This window comes from Calidris pugnax, unplaced genomic scaffold, assembly GCF_001431845.1.
Source record: "Calidris pugnax isolate Ruff unplaced genomic scaffold, ASM143184v1 scaffold268, whole genome shotgun sequence".
In the NCBI taxonomy this organism is placed as follows: domain Eukaryota; kingdom Metazoa; phylum Chordata; class Aves; order Charadriiformes; family Scolopacidae; genus Calidris; species Calidris pugnax.
Genome location: NW_015090983.1, coordinates 38,557 through 64,083, shown reverse-complemented (window position 1 = coordinate 64,083; position 25,527 = coordinate 38,557). Strand labels below are relative to the sequence as shown.

At 35.0% G+C, this 25,527-nt stretch overlaps 1 protein-coding gene across 4 annotated transcripts in view; it reads right to left on the bottom strand.

Annotated features, from left to right (window-relative positions):
- Positions 1–913: 913 nt before the first annotated feature.
- Positions 914–25,527, bottom strand: part of KIF18A (kinesin family member 18A) — a 39,353-nt gene continuing 14,739 nt past the window's right edge. For all 4 annotated transcript variants that reach the window (XM_014953775.1, XM_014953776.1, XM_014953773.1 and 1 more), the window contains exons 11-17: positions 22,401–22,565; positions 21,165–21,286; positions 19,475–19,713; positions 7,188–7,671; positions 6,505–6,609; positions 3,585–3,685; positions 914–1,879 (exon numbers count right to left, since the gene is read on the bottom strand). In XM_014953775.1, the coding sequence (XP_014809261.1) occupies positions 1,731–1,879; positions 3,585–3,685; positions 6,505–6,609; positions 7,188–7,671; positions 19,475–19,713; positions 21,165–21,286; positions 22,401–22,565 (1,365 nt within the window). In that variant the 3' untranslated portion in view covers positions 914–1,730. The remainder of the gene's footprint in view (positions 1,880–3,584; positions 3,686–6,504; positions 6,610–7,187; positions 7,672–19,474; positions 19,714–21,164; positions 21,287–22,400; positions 22,566–25,527) is intronic.

Genomic DNA, 25,527 nt, shown 5'->3' with positions numbered 1-25,527 from the left:
GTCCTCATTATGCTATCAGCATGACCGCACGCTCACCACAACTATATCACATATATTCCCTTTAAAATGCAAATAGGAGGATTCAATTTTTCCTCATCTCATTTTTAACTAGCAATGCCTATTTCTCAAGGAATCATTCCTTCCTCTTTGAACTTCCCTGATGAGGTCAGCCTCTGCAATATTACCTGCTCCTCCCACAAGCGGTCCCAAAATCGTTTCCTTCTCCAGAAGCCTTCTGAAAAATGCCCCTGCAGTAAACACGCCGACATTCAATAGCTAGGGGAAGATGTAACTAGGAAGAAGGTTTATATTAGTTTGTCTAAATATCAAAGACTATAGAGAACAAAACTAAAATGTATAAAACCATAACCATCGCAATACCAAAACAATTGTAGGAACAAATTTGATAAGAGCTATTAGATCATGGAATCCTGTTCTTAGGATCACAGGAAAGCTTGTGATAGAATGATAATGATGATAACGTGTGAAGGTTTTTTGAGCCATTGCTATTGCTGAAAGCCAGGACATTCTTCTGTAGCACACTTCACATTGCTTAACTGGTTGCGTTGCAAGCTCCTTGCTTTAGATGGTTGTTGGACACCACTGGAACTAGTTACTGGACTTCTTCCTCTAGTTCTCCTTAGTTTTGGCAAAATCCATGTATGGACTTATGTTTATACAGACCAAATATAAGACTATACACTAGAATGATGTTCCTAAAGGTGGGCAGGCTGTCAGGGCTACAATACAACTATATTGTTAAAACGATATTAACTACTTTGACTCTGAATATTAATCACTTATCAGAAGATACAATATAAACTACATGTACTTACACCAGACATTTTTCAAAACAGAAGAAAAAGAGGCAAAAAGTTATGTTTTCTTTCCTAGGAGTTTAATTCACACTATATGGGCCTTATTAAAAGTTTATTCAAAAGTAATTAACATAATTAATCTATTTACAACTGAATTAAAAAACTGAAAAATAGAACAAGAACATTTACAACCAAGTAACAGACTGAAAATAGAAAGGCTAAAATAATTTACATATAATACTTCGTTACAAACACTTTTTGCAAATTACATGTCTCCTGGTACTACATTGCCAATATCTATCTATTAGAACATATCTAAGAATAAACTGGCATCCTAATGCTAAGCACAAACTCATTTTAGTATTAACATCTGTGTGACTTGCTTCCAAATGAAAAACAATCTTAACATTAGGAAGTTTCAGTGAAAATAACTTACCATGTTAAAACAATTTTTTAAACTTTTTTATTAAAAAATTCTCATTAAAAAATTAAGACTGACTGTAGGTAAGCAATTTAAACTAGCATCTAAAAATTACACCACCACTGATCCTCTTAAAAACTTGCACTGTACGAAGTATTAGTCTGTTAGTCATAAACACAGGGAAATGCTCACGAAGATTGTGGCAAAAGGTTTACTGTGCACTTCTCTATTCCCAAAGCCAAATGAAATTCCTTATTCATTTGTTAATATACAGAGGTGTTTGCAAGCTTTAACAGGAGACAAAAGTAGAACTTATTTTGTTTTAGAATTTAACAAAATCCTTCAATTTCCAAAAAGTCATTCTTTCTGAAATAGTGCATTTCTGAGAGAGATATCTTTAAGACAAAAGAATTCATAAGAGGAAAATGAAAGTCACTCAGTTCTCATTTGCTATCTATCAATCCTGCTTTGAAATATGGATGAACTCAGACCTAGATCCTACTTTTTTTCTTACAAACGTGAAGTAAAAGATTTTTTGATGTCCTTGATTTAACACCCAATGATATATTTCCATCAGAAAGGCTTCTAACTAGGTTTCTTGGCACATCCTGTTCTTGCTTCCGGCTCCTCGTTTTAATTCCTAGTGAAAAAAGAAAAGTTAATATAAATAGGAGACACTTATTCAATAAACATAAGCAGAACCCAGGTCCTGTCTGGCTATCCTTTTCAGAGCATGTCTAAGAATTTTTACATGTTTCTTTTCCTTACTGAAAGCCTAACTGTGAGAGGCAAAAACTAAATAATTCTCAACTCAGTAATCCAGCGTGCTAATTGCCTAGAAACTCCAATGATTAGATCCCAAATTGACACGAGATGCTATTACAAAGGCACAGTGGTCTACATAAACATGTAGAAATATGTGAAAATTCTATAAATCCTTATTACTATAGAACAGTATTGAAAAGTGAACACTATGTCAATAAAGTTGTGGCTATTTAATCTGAAAGCAGTTCTTCCTCTTAGGTATTTGGTCATATTTCATTCTTCTCCTGTAATGCGTGCTTTTGAAAATAAAGTAGTTTACATTCAGTTAAACTTTGAAGAATCAAAAAAAAAAAAATCTATTTTTTATTTCAGAACATGTTGCTTCATTACATAGCTTCTTAATAATACCTGAGCAGTGATTGATTTTGGCAACTTTATAACCCAGTCTTTATTAGTGGAAATAGATACTAATGTAACTGTGTATACACTTTGCCAAGTAAGTAACTACTGGTTAGACAATGTTTAGCATGATTTACACTTTTCAGAAAGTTTATTGTAATAGAACCTCAACACTTCTCATTAATGGAGAATAATGCAAATTCACATGTACTTGCTGTAAAACTAGTGTATTGCCTACTCCACTGAGAACTGCTATGATTGGACTATTTCAAAAGAACAGCAGACTAAAACTTTAAACCACCTTAGATCTCCTCTAAACTGCCCAAGACCTTGCGTTAAGAAAGATCATTTCATGTATTTCTGAAGATAGAGAGGAAAAGGTGACAAGTGGGTAGAGATAAAAGGAAGCTTGTAAGCATTCTGCGGATTAAAATGTACTGCAGGGGCCAAGCAACTTTGTGCCATACACTAGGAAAGGCAGAGGTTTTTGGAGATTTGTGAACAAAAGACCTTTGTGCACATTTACTCAAAAAATTATTTTTAACTGATTTTGTAACAGTAAGGATTTATGTACCTCAGAGAGAAGCCATGCAATTGTAGCAGACTTTCGTGGAATACCACCTGATAGTATTTCTGTCAGCAATCTTTTAGAAGCAAAATCATTCCTAAATATTTATTTAAAATAATTTTTCCTTAGCTATTGTGTTGGCCCAAAATAGCCACAAAGTTTAAGAAATAAATCTCTGAAAAAACCTCTATATCTGTAAAAAAAAATCAGCAAGGGGTTATAAAACAAAGCAAGCAGTTAAAAACAGGCAGGGAAATGATAAGAGGATTTTTATTTCTTGATAAACCACACTTAGCAAAGATAAAAGTGGTAATAAAGTCCACCACGTTTCTCAGTAAGTGGACAAACACGTTTTGGTGGAAGACCTTAACTCTCAGAAAAATGTCTTCCCAAGAAACTTGTAGTAATATCAAGCTTTGATAAGGTACTATCTAGAGAAGTGGTTAGACATTCAGATGTCATTTTTTTAATGAATGCTATTCAAAACAATGCCTTAGTGCACTGATCACATGCTGCTAAATTGACAAAACCTTGAATACCAACCTTAATTTTGGACCTTCTGTACAAACACAGCCACCATTGCAGTGCCACACATTACAATTTTGACACTTACCTGCCATTTTGGGTACTCTCAAAGCTCTATGGCTCTCTTGTCGCATGCGTTTTGCGGAAACAGGGTCTTGCAGGCTGCCTAACCCAGTGTTTGATGCAGGACTAGAAAAACAGCCAGAAAAGAGTTTGCTCTCAGTAAAGTGATTAAGCTACATTACAGTAGTTTAGGCCTTGCAATGTAGAAATATATTAAATGATATTTTCCAGTATTGGTAGCCTACAACTGAATGCAAAGAGTAAACTGATTTATTTATGATGCGTATATATATACAGGGCTATTGTTCCTCTTTTTCCTTTTTAGAACTTTACAAGAATGTTTCAACTGTAAAAATAAGAAATAATGTTGCAACTTGTGTTAAAATGCAGACCAATATGCCACAATTTTTTTTTGGAAAAATGTTGCAACTTGTGTTAAAATGCAGACCAATATGCCACAGGTTTTTTTTGAAATAACAGAAGCCAGTTGGATGGTCATTGCACACAAATTATACTAAGAAATAATCTGAATGCATGCACAAAATCCTTGAAATGCCCAAGTCATGTTTATTAAACAAATTGCATTTTTTAATGTTACAATAATTCTTCTACAGCCTCCACCACAGTTGGAGGGGGTGCCTTGATGGGAGGCCTTTTAGCTAAGCTGCAAGAAAGCTGTTATAGCTTCAAATCCATTAAGACAGAACCTCTATGTTTTAAAGCCTTTTATAAGATGGACTTAAGATCTACAGTGAAAATCATGAACCTGTCTCATCTCACCCTTTTACACTTGCCTCACTAACTTCCCCAGCTCCATTCTGTAATACAGCCTCATAAACAAGCTAATTCTATTTATGTCCCCAGTTCCTATGCTTTCCCCATTCCTCTAATGATATTGTATTATTCCCACTTTATTGTCCCCTAACTTACACTAGTTTTCTTAGTAATAATTTTCTGCCTAAATGAAAATATATAGCGAACAGTAAAGACTAAGACCTGCCTTGTACAAGTCCTAAGATCTATTCATGCATACTGGCATAAGTTCTCCTCCAAGAAGTAAGAATGTATTGCTCTTTAGTAAAAGCAGTCTCTGTATGACCGACTTGTCTCTTATCCCTTGCCCTAGCAATGCAACTGTTTCATATTATATTTCTAGTGTGCAGAATACATCTGAAATTTATATTTGAATTCTAATGTTAGTAAGATATGAATGACTGAATTTGAATACTTCAAACCAGGAAAGCATGTGAGAGAAAGGGTGTAAAAGTAAAGAAGAGAAAGGAAAGGAGGCACTGAGAAGTAAGAGCATATACTTTTCCTCCTTCACAAATAAGAAGCTTTCATTCCCTTTCTTCATCTCCAACCACTAGACAAAGCCATAACAAAGTTTGCTTTACAGACAGTTTACAGTCTGAGGCCAAAGAAATAATTCCCCCAAAAGGAATAAGAGTTGTGGGATTTTCCTGTAGTGTGATTCTTACTTGGAAACTGAAAAATACATGTTTGAGACACAGAAGGAACAAGATAAAAGAGCAGAAAGAGCTAGTCTTTTGGGAAGACATAAGCATATGTAAGTTGGGAAATGATTACAGTTATTATAAAAAAAGTACTCCTAAATTCTACCTTAGAACATTTACCTTAAGATAAATCAGGCTATGCAAGTTCTCATACCTCTCCCTAAAGAGAATCTAGAAAACTCAGTTTCAGAAAACAGGTGATTCATAATCAGCTCTATGCAAGTTCTCATACCTCTCCCTAAAGAATCTAGAAAACTCAGTTTCAGAACACAGGTGATTCATAATCAGCCAATTGAAAAACTGAAAACCTGAGATGTACCTTTTTTTCTCACCACAGAGCAATACAGTTTATTCCTCATCCTACAGCAATTCTAGCAAACCAGTTTAGAATAACAGTTAATAACAATTAGAATAGGAATGCGAAATTGCATCAGGTAAATCTGTGATCGTCTAGGAAGATTTTCTATCTTAAAGATGCTAATAAACCAAAAAAGTGCTTCAGTTTCTTCCATGCCCTGTGATCTCTCTCTAGAACTTGTTCCAATAGTCTTGAAACATTCTTTTGAAGACCTAGGAGCTGGCAGGTCTACTCGCTGTCTAGCAACAGGTGACTTAAATATGATTTTAAAAAGATTGTATCAATTTTTGCTTTCAGAAAAAGAAGAAAAGAAAGAAAAATAAAAGGAAAAAACCCTATGTTCCATCAGTACTGACCTGAAAACTAATCCTTACATATATTAACAAACAAAAAAAGTACAATTCCACTTCGTGTAAAACTAATCCTTACATATATTAACAAACAAGAAAGTACAATTCCACTTAGTGACTACTTAGCTGCAGCTTTTTTGCTGCTCCTACTAACAAACCTCTTTCAGGGTCATAAAACAGAAGTGACGAAATGGGAGATCTTCCCAGAGGAGACCACAAGAATGAAGTCATAATAACAGACTGGAAATTAATTAGAAGAAAAACAAAGGCACTGGCCATAATTTGAACATTTTCTCCACTTTCTATTTTGGTAGCTTCTAATGTGTTTCAGCAAAGGCATAACATTTTCAAACAAATTACATTTTCAATTGACAATGGAATTTTCTTTTCAAAATTATGTGTCATCTTTCTATTTTGAGTAGACAGCAGAAACGGAAGACATGGTATTAGTTTGTACTAGACAGCAGAAACGGAAGACATGGTATTAGTATCTGTTAAAACAACAGAAGTTCCTAAACCCAGAGTAAAAAAGATTTTACCCAACTTGCCAGGAAAAAAACAGAAATAATTGAATTGTCAAACATATTTAAGCCAGAACATTTTATATGTAGGTCCAGATGATTGATAAGGTATTTCAGATTTGAAATACAATACCAAAATTGAAATGAGAACATAAATTAATACAAACTTGCTTGTATAGAAGAGTTAGTTTAATCTTACCTTAATATCTTTCTTTTTCTCTCAGCAGCTGAAGTCATTGCCATATATGAGGGCTTTTCAAGCACTGAAGTAGGATTCCTGCCTTTTAAGGAAGGGAGACCAAGTCTAAAATGAAAGAAATTGTTTTTGTAAAATCTATTCTGAATAAGGGTCAAGTGAAATTGTTATTAACTGTAAGTAAATATATGTCAAGTTGAAAAGCAATACTGGAAATTTCTTTCAATGATATTACTTGAGGTAGCTTCATCAGACGGCAGCTTTAACAATCGCATCTCTCAGGGTTGGAGGGGTTAAGGTATCTATTTTACAGATAGGAAAATTAAGGCTAGAGAAAGTAACTAGGCTAAGGCATCACAAACAATTTCAAAAGTCTTGCATTACAGATAGGAAAATTAAGGCTAGAGAAAGCAACTAGGCTAAGGCATCATAAACAATTTCAAAAGTCTTGCTTTTTTTTTTTCTTTTTTCAGTACATATCTTGTAAAACAGGATAAAGTTTCAACTTCATCTGTTGATTTCAAGTAATGGCAGAATTAAATCTAAGGCTGAATAAAATTCAGGGACTGATTTTCAAAATGTTGGCTTTACAAATAAAATTTACATCAATGGCAAAACCCTGCTATGAAGATAAACAGGATTAGGTTGTTTGGGTAACATTCCTTGCCCATATAAGTGGAAAATACCTTTGCAGAATGCTATTGCTGCATGGCTGTGACTCCTTCATGGATGAGTCAGTAGACCTTTCGGTCGTTTCATCTGTCTCTTCAGAAAGAATTACTGTTGAGTTCATGTCATCTTCATTGCACTCTGGGATTCTGTAACACGTAGAGCCCGTAATACTCGCCTTTTTCACTGGCATATCTATATTATATGGACTGGCTTCCTGAAGGCCTGCGAGGTATAATGGTTTCTTTACCACAGTCTGTGTACAGCAGCTTGGTCCTGGCTTTCTGCAAGATTCTGGCGTGTACACAATAGGGCGGACCTCCTTGGTAAGAGAATCCTCCAGATGATGGAGAGTTGGTTGCTTGGATGCAGCAGGACTCTGAGCTGCGAGGGGAGAGTCCATCAGCTTCCGCCTGGTTCTCTTCTGTAGGGGTACTGCACAGTCTGTGATTTGTTGGGTATTTGTACTCGTTTCTTGTGATGGTGTACCAAAACTTGTACCTGTGCAACATAGGCAATGACAGTTAGCACATTTACCTATATTTACTACTAAAATTTTGCTTTTTCCCCCCTCGTCTTCCCTGCTGAAATACATTTATTAGCAGAAATTATTACAAATACTATTTGTTTCATTTACATATTAATTTGATCATGTAACTGAAATTATTTCTTCTGCAGCATTGTCCAGATGGTAGCATTTGTTCTGTGGCACTCAAAGTATTATAAATATGCATAGGCTGATATAGTTAATCCCAGAGATATTACAAGCAGTCACAAGATATGACACATGACAACAAGGAATGGAAGAGTAAGAGCACTGAAAATGATCGCATTATCATCACAACTCTTAATTTAAGAAGGTACTATCACAGTAATCTACAGCTGCCTCCTGATCATGGCCACTTTTTCCCCTTGCAAGTACCACGCAACAGAATGAGAGAGGCTGCTGTAGAAGGTACTATCACAGTAATCTACAGCTGCCTCTTGATCATGGCCATTTTTTCCCCTTGCAAGTACCATGCAGCAGAATGAGAGAGGCTGCTGTAAGAAGGACATAAAAATCACTTAAAGGAACAAAATTCTTTGACATTGCAAATGAGCAAGTAGTATTTTGGAAGAGGGAAAAAGAAAGAAGTTACGTGGATCCTGTCATCTTGATACATAAACTTTGGAAAAGAGCTCTTTACTAAAACCACTACCCCTAAAAATAACAAAGCAAGCAATGCAGCAGCAATTGGCCAACCCCATTCATCCTGATTTATACTGTTTTTCTTGAAATGTCGTAATATTTTTATTTTGGGGCAGGTGGTAATGAGGGAAATCTACACTTTACTAAAACCACTACCCCTAAAAATAACAAAGCAAGCAATGCAGCAGAAATTGGCCATCCCCATTCATCCTGATTTATACTGTTTTTCTTGATATGTCATAATATTTTTATTTTCGGGCAGGTGGTAATGAAGGAAATCTCCGAAGTAAGAGAGAAGGGCTTTTCTTTTATTCAAGTTTTCAGTAAGGGACAACCTTTTTAAGACACAGACTACTGTTCAAATGGCTGGTGACTTAAGTATTTAATAACAAAAAATTAAGGATTTTTTTTTTCTTTTAAACGAATCCAGAAAAGGAGAGGGTTGTCAAAACCCCAAATGCTTCAATATTTAACTTTGAGTGCAAATTAAGAAACATAGCAAAGACTATTATCCTTAAAATGTCTATAGATTGGCCTCACTTCAGCTGGTAGCCACAGCATCATACTTCCCCTTTCTGCATTGCCTACTCCATTCCTATGGACAATTAAACTGTAAAAAGATCTCCTCGGGAATTAACTATGGTATTCGTATGACAGTGCTGATAAATATTTATTTCTTCTAAAATTCCATTCTATTTTTGCCTCAGAGTAAGAAAGTTTGAACTCCTCAGTCTGAATGCTTCTTTATTCTCTCCTCCATTCTATTTTTGCCTCAGAGTAAGAAAGATAGTTTGAGCTCCTCAGTCTGAATGCTTCTTTAGTCTCTCTTGTGTTAACACGTAACGGCACTTTAGACATTCCATAAAAATTCTTTGAAGCGGAGGAAAATCAATTAAAAACACGGATTGTATTATCCACACCCTCCCATCCCCCAGTTTGATTTCTTACTAGAAGTAAAGCTTAATTGATTGTAATCTTTTCTCTGTTTACCACTTCTCAGCCACCATTTCATCTTGACATCATTACCCAGTTGCAGCCCAATTTGCCACAGGCCAGAGCTGTAAGAATGCCAGTTCCCCAAGTACCCTCAGAAATCAGATATTGTGGGGAAAAGGCCCAAATAAGAGCCTCATTGTAGGAAAGCCATCAAAGGATGAAGGATGGTCTCAGCAGCACTTTTTTTGTGCACGCTCTGGATCTAAACAAGCCATATGATGGATACCTCGTGCCTGGCTACACAAGATGATGCCCAATTAGAATATATAAATTAGAGCTGTGAGGAGACAGGAAAGGATTCAAAGACTACCATGAGACCTAAAACCACCCTGGGAGGATGGAATGGGTGGTATCAAAGTGTGTACAAGTAGCAAGTGAATTAGATGCTAATATATAGACCACAAACCTATTCTATGTTGCCAGAACTTAATTCAATAATGAAACCATTGAAAAAACAAAGCAAACATGTACTCCTCACTTAAGGGCTCAGTTTTAGGAAGAACAATGTTTAAACTAGTATGGTTTAACAAATACACCACACCTTATTCAACAATGAATAAACAATAAAAGCAGGTTAATTTAAGCTAACTGCTTATGGGAAAAGATGCCTGGATAATTACATGAACAATTACAATTCTATTATGCTGTTTTCAGCTTTGAAGAAACACAAACACAGGAAACTCAGGCCTGAGAGGACTACTTGACATGAAAAAACTGAACTGTGAGTTTCTGTATGCGTGTGCCCATGCACAGTTCGCTGCATTATATATATGTAAAGGACTTCTTTTTTTCTTAAAACGCACAATACATTTCCTCATACATAATCTTAGTCTCATTCACGGTGAGCATTCAGCAGGTGAAGTGCAACAGGTTGCTGAGACACAGTAGTTTGAATTTAATCTAAACATTAAGGTAATTCAGAATATTCTCCATGAGCAATGAAATGGAAAAGGTAGTAAACCACAGACTGTGTTTTCCCCAAATAATGTTTACCTGCACCAGAAATAATAGAAGCGTACTTTCAATTAAGCTATTGGTAACAAGCAAGAAACTTATGTCATCTGTGACGTTATCAACAATGCTATCCTTCATTAATATGCTTGCTCTTTAATTTTGGTTTCATGAGTAGAATATTATTTTTCTATGTTAAAGACCAATATTTCTTTCCTTCAAAAAAAAATTCAGACCAAAACTTTCTTTTAGAAATCTTGGGACAGATTATATTCTTAAATACAAGAATAAGATTTATCTTAGGCTTCCAATCTAGTGTTTGAAATAACTATCCATTAAACATTTCAGGACTTTTTAAAGCACTACTTTAAAAATGATTAATTCTAATTTAAAAGACTAATTCAGGATTAATTTTAAAATACTAATTTCTTAGGTTTTCCCCCTGCTTATATGCATCTGAAAGTGTGTGTTTCGGGAAAAATAATGGTTAGAATTCTATTTGTCTGTTGTTATATTAGGACAGGGAGGTTCCAGTTTCAGAAATTTTGCTTACTGTAAGACACTGAGGTTTTGCTAATGTCCTAAAGCTACTGAGCAGGAAGTCTGGTGGAGAAACATTTGGCAAGTGCCAAGTTTTAGAAGCTTCTCCAGGACTAAATACTGGAAGCATTTTTAAATTAACTGTAAATGCAAGCATTTAAACCATGAACTAAATAGGTAAAGAACACAAAAGTATTGCCAACATTAATAATTTGTTGAATTTCATCATAATGAACAGTATTTCATACAGTAATACCAGTACATTAATGAAAAGACAGTTGCAGTGATTCTATATAGGGCAAATATAATCCGTTAGTAAAAACCCAGATCTATTTTTAAAATCTATTTCTGGGATGAAACCCATTGTAAAATGAAGTTAAAACAAAACTAGCTTTTCTTGCCAGTTAAGTATTGGAAGCCATATAAAATATTCAAGAAGTGTCCCTTCTCAAAGCTTTTTGTGAAAGCATTAAGTTGCTCCTAACACAGTAAACGAAAAAGTAAACAAAAGCATCATCAGCAACATCGTATTTAACTTGGTTTCACTAAATAACAACCAAGTATGATGTGACAAAAATCCCTCCAATTCTATGTCAGCTTGCTGTTATACAGAATATAGCTCCAAACAGTTATGATCTACAGTAAATATAAATACAGCAAAAAAAAATTAAAACCCACAAAATAAAGGGATGCCAGTGGCTTTGTCTTAATAAGGAAGCAAGATATCGAAGAAAGTTGTTAGTTTTATTCAAACTTCTCAATGACAGTTATTAAAAGCACCTGAAAAAACCCCAAACCAACAAACCTGTTTCAGACAACAATAGCTGCTACAAAACTACTACTGTAGATTTTGGATGACTTCAAATGATTATATCAATGATATTTTATTTAAGGAGAAACACTTTTATTTCATTTTTTTGTGTGCGAGAACCTATTTTCAAATACTTCAAAGCCCACTCAATATTATTGAAACACATATAAATCTTAAGTATGCCTCTCATCATCTTATAAATTCTTATTGAAAGAGAAAATTTAATACCACGAGGTGACACAAAAGTAATATACCTCAAACTGAACACCACGCCTTGTCTTTCCTACATAACAAAATTCATACAATTTTAGCATAAACAAGCTCTAAACAAGCACTGAATATTTCAGCAAATAATTTTAGAAAATATGGTCAGTACATGGCTTATATTGCAACGGGACAGCTAAAACTAGGGGGCAACTAGTTCCCCTAAATCCTACTCAAGAAGGGAAAGAGACAAAGCTTCAGAACAAAGGACTTGAATGTTTAAGTGGCAAATGTGATCTTCCAGTACTAAAGCAACACAGAAGAGACATTTGTTTCCTAGCAGGTCATGCTTACTAAAACCAAAGGATTTGTATGATAATTTTAGACAATGCTTTCTCCCAGGATAGTAAATTTTAACAAGATACTGTTAAGTGTTTGTAGGTGGGATGAATGTCTATGTTTTAGAACATGCTTTATCTTATTGCCTAAATATTCCAGTGAGTAAACATAGAAAACTGAGATAACAGTACACTCCTAATTAGGAACAACAGAGACAATATATAATACCTTAATAACATATCACAGATAATGTTAATAAGGCATTATATTACTTTTTGCAGTAACAAACAGTAGATGCTCTGTATCACATACTAATTTCAACACTAAGAGGAATACTTACCTCCCACAGAGCAATTATACTGTTGAGCTCGCTGCAGCAAATCCCCTAAGTATGAATGGGTTACAAAAGAGAGAATTCGGAGACTTGGAAGATATCTACTGACAATTATTAGGTGTGATTGGTTTGGGGGGATTTCCCATTGCATTGGAAACTCCAAGTCAGCTGACTCTAGATTTGTCCTGTTATGGCTGTCTGTCTTAGGAGTGTGTTGCTGTCTAGTGGTAGACCAAGTACAGCTATTCTTATTTTCCTAAGGAACAAATCTAAATAGTTCCTGAATGGGTATCTAATGCTAATCATCAAGTGTTGTCATTACTTTTCTACTGAAAGACAAACAACACATTCCAACTCTATAAAGAAAATCTCCAAACCCACTCCATAATCAAGCAGGGAAATGAGAATGGTTATAGTTCACATTTGCTTCACGTTTTGCAGCCAGTTCAATCTTTTGCATCAGAATGATCATCATGATTCAGTGATATTAAGTTTACTTTTTATTTCACATACAAAAATGAATCACCATATACTTTACAGAAACATCCGCAGTTAACCTGATGGAGTAGCTTAACAGAGAAATTTAGAAGTTGTATTTCCTTAGCTAGTGCTTTCAGCTACAAAGCTTCTCTTTAAAAATAAGCATTATTCTAAATATATCTTAGAGAACAGATCACATTTTCTGATCTTTCCTTTTAGGCTGACGATTATAGAAGAGAATTGCCAGATTTTTTTAACTACTATTTTTCTTCAAGAGATTCACTTGGAAATTAAAAATAAGAGTTATTCTTCACTGACCAACCACCGCCCACCAGACAGTATGAGGTGGAGGTGGGTTTAGTCATTAGTTTGTTGCATTATCTATCCCAGAAGACTACTCAGAAGAACTGATTTATCAGGAGAGAAACGTAGCAATATTAGCTATTTACAGCCCTGGGAGTTAATATGAAAAGCAGACCAAGGTATTTGTGAAACATGACTCACAGCAAAAGTGAGCAGAGTCCATGATGAAATTACTCTGATAAATTGGGTTAGTTCTAATTGATTCTTGGGACAAAATAATGGCCAAGTCTTCTCTTCTTCTGGAACTCATGTTAATACATGCATAAGGCGATTATTTCTGGAAACTGTGCTAAATTAAGTCTACCAGGTTGTTCTGCTAAGTGAAATCAAATATTAATGTATTCATTTCAATAAACATTTCTGGGCTACCAATGATTGATCCAATTACAATACTAATCATACATTTTCATTCTTTTAACAACTGACTCATGGAATTCCAAATTGCAAATGAAGTCTAGTGAATGCATTTCAATTATTTAATATTCATGTGACCCAAAGACGTCACTGTGATGGCCAGTTTCACAAACAACAGTGGTGAACTGAAAAAGGCTACAATCCAGGCTGCACTGAATCCCAGTGGTCACATGCACTATTTTACACATCACAAGAAAAAAAAAATACTTAGTCATATAGGACAGCATGAAAAAGCTGCTGAATATAAGACAAATCTTCCCTATACACAAGACACATGCTTTTCCTACTTTTAATCAAATCTTTTACTGCATACAACTACACCCTAATTTTTTTCTGCCATGCAAAATAAATTGACTTTACTTTCGGATGTTTTTGACAAGGAGAGGTAATGGATGCCTTTTGTTTTTCTTCCTGTAAATCAATTCCATTCTCTCAATGGTAATGTACAGTAAGGCTTCCGGAAATGGGATGCCTGAAACGATGCCAAGAACTCTCCCATTCACAGAAATACTTGCAAATACCAGTCAGGGCTCTCCACCCATCAGCCCATACTCTATGAATAGTGTATGGCTCACCATTAACCAACACTCAAGAATGGGGGCCCGAATGCGTTTTTAAATGAACTATGTTGTTTTCACAGCTTCTGCTTTACTTCATACTAATAGGAGTTCTTCACAAGGTTGCACATTTACAATTTCATGAAGCATACTCAAGCTTAAACTAGGTTTTCTTATATTTTTGTAAACAAAAATTATAGCGGAAAACCAACATTTCCTCAACAAAACAATAACTATAAATTACAATTAAGGTCAGAATAAATACTTAGTTTGGGTGGATGCTTACAAATAGGAGTATACATTGATGAAACAAGTGTTTAAAAAAAATACTTTCCCTATTAATACAGGGTAGAAAGCATGGGTAAGACATGTTATGGAAACCACATGTTAAGGCTTTATAATGAAAGTGAGCAAGAGCAGACATTCTGAAAATAACATGTTTTCAGTCATATTTTAAGAAACAAAAGTTAAATTACCAAGGAAAAATAGTATTTTAAAAAATAATGTGAAAACACTCAGTGGGATAAATTAATGTTGTGTAAATACTTTAAAATTATTTTTACTTGAGTGACTTAAAATTAAATGAAAATTCAAATGTTTCATTTTAGATTAAATATGAGCATATTTAACTTTACTTTTAAAATCCTGAAGTGGTGGAGGAAGAAAAAAAAAAACATCTCAAATAAGCACAACCAGAAATTCAAGATTCAGATACTCTGTTAAGCTCTTCAGAAAACACTCTTTGAATTGTCACACCTAGATAGTGTTAGCATGCACTGCAAAACAACTGTTAGATCAAATTACTCGCCACGCGTAGTTGTGCTAATAGGGCATTTCACAAACCAGAAGAGCAAGGGACATCAGCTTAGGCCAAATTGTGACTTTTCTGAGAATTATTTCTCGTACCCATAGTAGTGCTACTGCTTGAGAATCTATCTGTGTCTACAATGTTACTTGGTTGGATGAGGTTGACATGATGATTAACAGTCAGCTAGTAATGTACATTTCTGATTCTCAGAGCAAGGGATTTTACAGAAGGCATTTAAACATTTCAAAGGTTAAAGGATAAACAAGATAGAAAGAGGCCTGTTCTTGTAGTGAAGGCTACATGTGTTTTGGCAAAGCTTATGAGCTTTAATTAGCTTTCTCTAAAAATCAGAGTTTTCAAGCACAAGAATTGGTTATCTTGATAACTTGACCATAGAAACAGATGTTGTGGCCAGAGAGTATATTGATATTTTCCTCTCCTACTATGACTTTCTAGTATTTAATACATAGGAGAACCTTTCCAAGGAAGAAGTCTTCATTAGAAACAAAGAGCGCAATTCAGCTGCAGTTCTCTGGTATTCTGAACCTCCCAACAGAAAGACAGACCTTATAATAAGGTAATACCAAAAACCACTTGATACAATAAACTAAGCACAATTTGAATATATTTTTCAAAACTTATTTCTGTAACGCTTTCAACAAAACCACAAATAAAAATCTCTGCCCTTTCACCCGCCTTTACTATCTTTCCCTTTACTCTTTTAGATGTTTTTTCTACCTTTCTACCGAAAGGATTCAGCTGCTTTGGGGGACAGTGCTTATAATCAGAAGAGCTATTTATATGACTTAAAGAATTTTAATTTTTATGTGAAAACACTCAATAACAATTCATTTGCATTTGAAGAATGTCATGGCTCTCTCAAAGAATTACCAGCAAAAAGTTATAGTGTCATTAAAACAGATCTGCAATGGTTAGTGCCTCATGTTTTATGACATACAAAATTGAGCAGTTTCCTTTAGGTACAGGTGTTTTCTGCATCACTGCCATTTTAAATGTACAGTGACTAAACTTGTAGTTTGGTAATTAATTGAAATTTCCAAATACGGATAATGTATGGATACTGCAAACATCCTTATTAACTTCATAAGCTTACACTAAAGAGGAATTCATATTTCCCCTCATAAGTCTTACTGTTTTCTACATGAGTTTGCAGAGGGACTTAATCTCAAAAAAAAAATTCTAATAAATGTGTTAACATAGGTTGAAAAGCAATACATCACATGTTACCAACAGATCTAGTACACTCTTCTTCCTCTTAGATGCTCTAGGCTTACATTTCATATGAAAGAAACATTACATTGCCAGCAATTAACTTTTCTATCCTCTCCCCCAAATTATTTAAAAAGAAACTTCCGAGACACTAAGACAAGGCAACATATATTTATATTAAATTGGAGATTTTCAAAAAGTACTGCTCTCAACATATAACATGAAAATAACCGCATTGCTCTTTCCTCCTGACAAGTAGAAGTCCATGCAATTATGTTAAATGTGAAATATGGATTTTTATATAAGGAATAATGACCATTGTGTAGCACGTGGCTAATGCTGCTTTTTCATCTTTGCAATAGTGCAAAACACTATTTCCTTCCCAACATCTTGAACAAATTATAAATAATAAAATATCAATGCGCCAAAGGTGTGAGGGGGATCTGTATAAATCTTCCTCTTTATTTGTTCACTAAGTTCTTAGGTCAGCTCTTGCTAACATTTGTGAAGCATACTTCTGAGATGACTTTAGGGAGAAGGAATTGGATTCTTGAATAATTTATTTCATCTTTAAAGGAAAAAAGAAATTACTACATCCTTCCTATTTCTGATTGGGATGTTGCCCTTGTACTACTTCACATTTTCCCATGCTAATGTATTTTTTTTCTGATTTATGTTTTATTTCTTAATAGTTTGTTATAGACATTTGGTGCAAGAGAATTGGATTTCCATAACATAGTATCAGCTAAAGTTCAAAACATTTTTAATGTGAATTCAAACCAACAATTGAAGAAGAGGTGTTTCATTGCATTTATTTCATGTTCAACAGAAAAATTGTTAAAAGCACTGGTAAGTGGATTACTTTTTTCCACCACTCTTTCCAAGATGTATGGAAATGATTCTGTTAACACCAGTAGCATTTTGGGTAATGACACATTAATATTAAAATGATACTATAAAAATATTGTTTGAATAGAGCTTATTTCTTCTGAGCAGAGCTGCTACTGTTTGTGTTTACTTGTTATCTCAATGTTTTAAAATTAAATAATTGAATGCCCAATTAATAATTTTTAGAACTTTATTTTAACTTCCTCCAGTATGCAAAGCCAATTCTCAATTAAATTGCAACTCAGTTTCAAATTAAAATCTCTAACATCAAGTTCTCAGTATTTTAGTACCTAGTAGCAATATGTCTTATTCTGTACAATGACTTATGCTTAGAAGTTTTTGCACATTGGCTACCTGTGCACTAAGTCTTATAGTAACAAGCAGTATTGAGGGGAAAAAAGCTGCTGAAGAAAACTTATTTTATGTTAGCTCACCAGTTTAAACTTCCAATGAGAGATATATTTTCATTGTGAAGATTAAAAGCCTTCAGTAATTTGGAAAAAAAAATACCCTGGAAATATCCCCTAAAAGCATCAACACATTTATGCAACTAGTCAAAACCAAATAGAAAGAGCACATAATCAGACGAAGACCATAAAAAAAACATTGAGAACTATCTTGTTAGAAGTTATCATAACCTTTCCTGTAAAGGTTATAAAATTTGGAAAACATTTTTTTCTACTGTGTTTCCTCCTGCATCTGATAAGAGGGGAAAGGTGTGAAAGTAATGTGTCCTATTTCCTTTTCCAAAGCACAACAAGTAAACAAAAGTAAAAATACCACAAAAGATGTCTATGGACATTTTCAGGCAAAGACATCATTAACAGCTGAAAAAAAGTCCATCTTAACTGAAAAATATGGTGTCCATCTACTTAGGTGAACGTACAATTCAACAACATTTACAACAAGAGAATAATTGGAAAACCTCTACATAAGACTTTCAAGATGACTCCTGAAAGTTCTATGTCTCTAATGAAATGAAATCTTTATGTCTTATTGCAATTTAATTAATGAAATTCTGGGAATCAACTATCTGGTATGATCAATAACAATACAAACATACGCCCAATGTCACATACAAACTTAATGAGAGCAGAGGTAATAAATGGTTTTGGCAGAATAATTCTCAACCCCCGAGTGAGCTGTGTAGAGGAAGAAAACTAAAGGAAGCAGGGAACTAATTTCACAATGCTCCAGGGTTCAATGCCCTTCCATGACTACCAGCTTTTGAGAAGCTGAAGTATTATTTATCTGTTTTTCCCTTGCTACCTATGGCTGTCTTTCAGTGTTACAGATTACTAGCTATGATCAGAAAGCCCCAGTGTGCTGAGTGCTGCCTATCCAGAGCACCAGATACAAGCATTGGCCTGGAGTAGCTGCACTATCAGGCTGAGATTTTGCCTGTCATCCTCAGACCAGTACATCCTGTGAGGATTCTTCTTCCTTTTTTACCCAGGCTACACTTCAGGGCAACTCACTTTAGAGCTAAGAATAGACTATTTCATTTGGGAGGAACCTACAATGATCATCTACTCCAACTGCCTGACAAAGTTAAAGCATGTTAAGGGCATTGTCCAAATGCCTCAACTACTGACTGGCATTAATCACCTCTCTAGGAAGCCTGTTCCAGTGTTTAACTGGAACATGAGAGTTATGGGGAAGAAATGAGGCCATCAGGATACAGCAAAGCAGTCAGTTCCATGGTATAAATGGTGAATCTTCTGATTCTTAGAAAAATAAACTTAGAGATTCCAGGTCAGCCTGTAATTAATGGGGAATCGCATTGCCCTTAAGGCTATTACTTTAAACTGTGCAAAATTGTAGTAGCTGCTTAACTTTTCAAATCACTAACAGTGACTGACACTATGATGCCTTTTCCATCAACGTCATGTGAAAGATTCAAATGGAATTAATAACACTCATTGGATCTAGGCACATCGATATACGGTGTACGTTACAACAAGAGAATAAGGGAGTTATCTGTTAGCAGAGTATGCCTAGCCATTGAGATGTAAACTTTTTTCCTATATCCAGTTAAGAATGGTATATAATTTATAGAAAGTGGGTCTGAGGCTCAGTTTTGCATTTGGCTTCAGTATCTGCAGAAGTGTGCATGCACTACGTTTATGGATGACACATACCTGTTGCAGGAGACATTTAAAAGTATTTCTTACAGAAAATACATTAATTATATACTTACGGCATGGGGTGTTTGATCTGTTCACAAGTTGTGGGAATGCAAAGATGGCTGACAACTGCAGTTCATGGTTTTGATTTTGTTCCTTTTCTTGAGTCTGGTCAGCCCAAACTACTGATTTTTGTCTTTGAATCAACTGCTCAACCTCCCCAAATTCAGTCTCAGTTAAATTATTTGTCAACCCAGCTTCTTTCAAAGTGAGGTATTGCTTGCGAAGAACTGGAAGCAAAGTATTTAGTACTCTGTAAAACAACAAGAGGTGAGACAAATATGACTAAATCATAACTAATCTGATCCTTACTAGCACTGTCACTATTAGGGATATGAGGGATTTCCCCCTCCCCCCCATCAAGTTCTGCTGTCATTTATTTTAATTTATTTTTGGGTAATACCATAAAACTGAGAGGAATTTTTCATTATTAAGTAGAGTGATTTTTCTCTTTTGCAAGATGTTATCTCTCACTCTAAGTATTTACTACCGAAGTATAGTTTTTTCCTCATGCAAGGTCTTCAGTCCCTCAAACACCACAGAAATAGTCATTATATCTTGGTTGAGTTCTGACTTTTGAAATTATGGATCAGATAAAAGTAGAAACTTATAAAGCAAATAATGTTGTTTAAACCAAGCACTTCTTAATTATATGTGTACAAAACCTTATTAAAAGCCTAGTCCAAATAAATTTAGATATCAGGATCTTTAATTAAAGAATGGAATACGTTAAGATTAATTTGGCTTGCAGTTCTGCATGAAAGTGACAAAAGTTTAGGAATTTATCTGAACACAAGAATTCATTAACTATGGAGTCAGTTGCAAGACTAAACAGTAGGTTCAAGAAATAAGGAAAGGGATATATGTATACAAACCCAAGAAGAAACTTGGTAATAACTAACAACATAGCTTTGAAAATTTTGCTTTCAGTTTTGCAGGTTTATTTATTAGGTTTTGTAATGTCTGTGGTAACAGCCTTTTCTTCAAAGGAGGAAGAAAAACTCATGATTTCATTTTGGAATGATTTAATCATAAATTTGATATACTTAGCTACCTCAGATTTGTGATTACTTCCTATTCCTTATGTTACGCTCTGAGAGATAGTTTCCAACATTTTTGAGAGATCAATAGTAGAAAAAAGCTGCTGCTTACCTGCAAATTCAGCTTTTTTCAGTCTGACTAGCTATATAAGAGTTTAATGGTAACATTTTTTAATACACATAAATTAATGCCTACAGCGCAGGGAATTAAAAGAGAACACAAACACTTATAAAAAAATCAATACTGCTATTCAACACAGATGAAGAAAATAAGATACCATGATTTATTGAACAATTTGTAAAAACTATGCAAAGAAAAAAATTAAATAGAAATACAAAGCACTAGAGTATCCCTGCGGTTTCTGTCAAACAACAGTGGATACGAACCAATATTGAAGAAGTGATTACTGTTTTACACATCTTTTGCTTAAGAAAACACAATTCTAACCTAGGATCAAACAACAGTGGATACGAACCAATATTGATGAAGTGATTACTGTTTTACACATCTTTTTGCTTAACAAAACACAATTCTAACCTAGGAGAAAAAGTTTGAGAAAAATCTTGGTTCTGTTTGAACTGAAGCTAAATTCTATAGATATGTCTTCTGAAGTTACAAGTCAGAATAGAAGTCTTACCAGGCCTGATGTGAAACCATACTTACTTTTCTGTCTGCTTATAGTGCTGATCTTGAAGCGACACCAGAGATAAAATGTGCTCAATCTGGGCTTTCAGGTCCTTAACTTCTAGGTTTAAATGGCAACACTGCAGATCTTTACTGAGTTCCTTGGGAAATCAGCAAGAAAAAAACCAAACAACTGCACATCAAACAAGAAAGTAATAAACTAAAATTTAAACTAAACCAATATTATATTGAAAAGTAAAGACGGATTGGATCTATATTATTATAGCAAAGTGTTATGGTAGAAAAGTATGGATTGTTTGATATTTACATTCATAAGTATTGCTTTGTAGATTTCCTTTGACCAATAATGGGCATGTTGTAATTAGCATTAAGAATCTAACAGGCACACATGTAGGTTTATCTATGCATGCCCAAAACCATGCTTGCTTCATTTCCTCTGCACTTGCTCCGTATCTGAATTTCAGTGACGTTGTCTAGCATAAGTCTTCACTGTATTCATTCATCTACCTGAGATGCCAATATCTTCTTTGAAATATCAGAATTAATTTAAGGTGCCAACAAACTTTAGTCATCTCAATAAAATACAGGTACTGAAATATTACATTATGAGTCACATAAGTTCTCATTACACTGTCATTTAAGCCACTCCAATTGCTGGCTGAAACTAAAGGGCAGGTAGAAACAACAGCCCACTTTTCTCCTCCTTCCTGCACAGACCTTCATCCCTTCCCAGATCTGGTGCTGGTCTGAGGCTGCACTGAGCTGACTCTACTTGCTAAAACTTGGCAGAGAACCCAACTTCCCACTTCTTTCCCCCTTCCCACTCCTTCCCTAACATCCTCTCAAAAAAGAAGTGGTTTTCGGCCAGGCTAAGAATTAGATTGTCACATGGTTAGATGAGTATCAGGAGCTACTGTAAAGATAAGAATAGAAGTGTATGGCCAGGAGCAGGATCAACTCTCTGGCAGCCATCTAAACTGCTCAGCCACATCATACTTATTCCCCTTTAGCACGCATTTTTGCATGTAATTGTATTCTTTCATGAACAAGGAATACTTGCACAAGCAATGAAGTATTTTTAGGGCAGAAGAACAGAAACAGCTAAAACTACAATTTGAAGCCACCCTGAAAGAACTGAAGCAGAAGCCACAAGTAGAAGCAAGACAGAGAGGAAAAAAACCCATCTATTCCCAACTATAGTCAGATGTTGCCTTAAACGCATGAGATCTGCCCTTGAAGTGAAAGGCATTTTACCTTTGGAATACACCCATCTTGACTGAGGAGGCGCATTTCATTTTCAACACGATGCAGCCAATTGGTATTTTCTTCAAAATGTTGGACCTCCTCTTCTTTTTTCTTCTGCATGTGTATGCAGTGGGTTCTAAGCATCGCAAGCCTTTGATCCCGCTTGCAAGTGGCCTAAAAATCAGCATTTAAGGGGACAACTTTCAAATGATGTTCACAAATATCTCTGATTTAAAAAAGATTATTTTTTTCCAATACTTTTGTGCTCAACTGGGCATAACAAACATTTTGCATTTTAGACCAGTTTAATAAAAGTGAAGTAGCACGTTCTCCTTTAACCTACAACTGAATTAAACACATATAAATATATAACAGAGAATATAGTCATTTGCTTGATTGTTCCTTTAGAGAATAATACATTGGGTTTGATCAATTTCTGCTCTAGGCTATAATTATCTTAAGTCAGAAAGACTGGAAAAACTACACATGCACATACAAACACACTTCTACATACAACATAACCTAACAATTTCCAGTAACTCAAGTATGAATATAACAAAAGAATTTTATCTGCTTTTTTTTTTCCTAATAAGTATGCCCTAGAAAACGCCCACTAAAGGATAAATATTTGGCAAAAGGAAAACTCCTATTTTCAAGCCTCAAAATCCTTCTGATGCTTGTCTGAAATTTGACAACAAACAGGCACAAAACCAGCAACTGGAAGCTGGATGTGAACGAGGTAGTATCCTAACAAGGCAAAGGAGACTCTTACTATTCAAAGGACAACTACAGTTTGCAACATACTTTAAAAATCAGGTCACTAACTCAACTAGTCATAGAGAACATTAACTTTAGATGGAGTTCACAGAGTTCAGCTTTGCCTAAACTTTTAGTTAAAAGCAAAACAAAAATCACAAACATTTGAAATATATTGTCACACTCAACAAACCCAAACAGAGAAACTAGCTGGTTTTTAAAAATTATATAACCTAAATATCTACATTCATACATTCTGAAATTAACTCTCTAAATGAAAACTTCAATTAGAATAAACCTATGCATTTAGAATAGCGGGCCAAATTATTTCTTTTATAAAATGTCATAAGAAACTCTGAACGTACCACCCTAACTTTGCACAAAGCAGAAATTACTCTCGCTGGTGGCCTTTTGAACATACTGTAGAAAACAGGAACAGTATCTGGAGAGATGCAGATTGCATTTCTCAAAGTGATTTTTCAAATGCTTACTTCAACACATGGCACACAGAGCACAGAACCAGCATGGTAAAGACACCTGAGCTACACGTGTACTCCAGGCAGCTTACCAGGTGAAAGCCTACATTCTGGCCAGAATTTCACCTTGCTTTCTTGTTACACTGTCTTATCTGCTAAGATGACAGAGGATCCAGAGAAGACAAAGTCACTCTGTAAAGGAGCAGCTCCTTAGAGAAAGTACCAGGAGAAAGAGTTAACTGGCAGACTCTGACCAGTGAGACTAGATATTGGACAGCGACTCTTGACCCTTAGTAAATCACATCTTTAAGTTAACTAGTGGCATAACCAACACCAGAGTGCAGCTCCGCTAACATTCAAAGTAAAAGTTAAATCAGCTCATAGAAAACATTCTTATGAAACTGAGTGTATGAAGATATAGCTCCTCATTATGAACAGATATACAACTACGTGCCGTTGTAAGAAGCATTTAGAAGTATAGCACAGATAGAAAAATATTACTTCAGAGTTTCTATGGCATAAAAGAGAATTCTAGAACACATTAGTCACTTGAAATATCTTCATTAATGACAAGCAAAACCGTGTGATATATTTTCACTTTGACATTTATCTAAGGGCCAAATTTCATGTGAATCACTGGGGAAAAAAACTAGTCATACGGTAAACTCATTTTTGGCGAAATACAGATTGTTACTGTGACTAAGCAAAATCAGCCCCACCCTCAACTTCATATCCACATAACATATATATTCCTTTAAGATTACTTTTATTAGAGAAATTAAGATAGTCTACAACCATGCTTACTTGTTTATACTATGAGTCTTCTAGAAAGACATGGGCATCACTGCACAACAGACTTAGCCCCAAAATTCTTCTTTTAAAATTCAAGACAACTAAATGTAATTATTTTGGTTCACATAACTCTGTCCTTAGACAGCTACCCAAACATCTTCCTGGTGACAAGTGAAAACACCAATGATAAGAATCCGAATTGTTTAGCACATGGTCCATGCTTTTCCTTATGAAACACAGAATACTCAGCTTGACTATTACTTCAGAGTTTCTATGGCATAAAAGAGAATTCTAGAACACATTAGTCACTTGAAATATCTTCATTAATGACAAGCAAAACCGTGTGATATATTTTCACTTTGACATTTATCTAAGGGCCAAATTTCATGTGAATCACTGGGGAAAAAAACTAGTCATACGGTAAACTCATTTTTGGCGAAATACAGATTGTTACTGTGACTAAGCAAAATCAGCCCCACCCTCAACTTCATATCCACATAACATATATATTCCTTTAAGATTACTTTTATTAGAGAAATTAAGATAGTCTACAACCATGCTTACTTGTTTATACTATGAGTCTTCTAGAAAGACATGGGCATCACTGCACAACAGACTTAGCCCCAAAATTCTTCTTTTAAAATTCAAGACAACTAAATGTAATTATTTTGGTTCACATAACTCTGTCCTTAGACAGCTACCCAAACATCTTCCTGGTGACAAGTGAAAACACCAATGATAAGAATCCGAATTGTTTAGCACATGGTCCATGCTTTTCCTTATGAAACACGGATTACTCAGCCTGAAACCAGCCCTGATGGCTGTACCATTCATACTTTAACATGCTTTGGTTTTTGATTAGAGCACCAGGAGTCTCCCTACGTCTAGTTAGGTCTTCAGGAGCTATGACAATCAAGCCCACATAAGGACAAGTTGTGAAGTTTTCACAACTGGCAGCAGGAAGCACAACAGTTTTCTGTGCAATGCGGGGAAAAAAACCCAACACACCTGGCATTAATACATTTCTGTATTGTCTCCCTACGTCTAGTTAGGTCTTCAGGAGCTATGACAATCAAGCCCACATAAGGACAAGTTGTGAAGTTTTCACAACT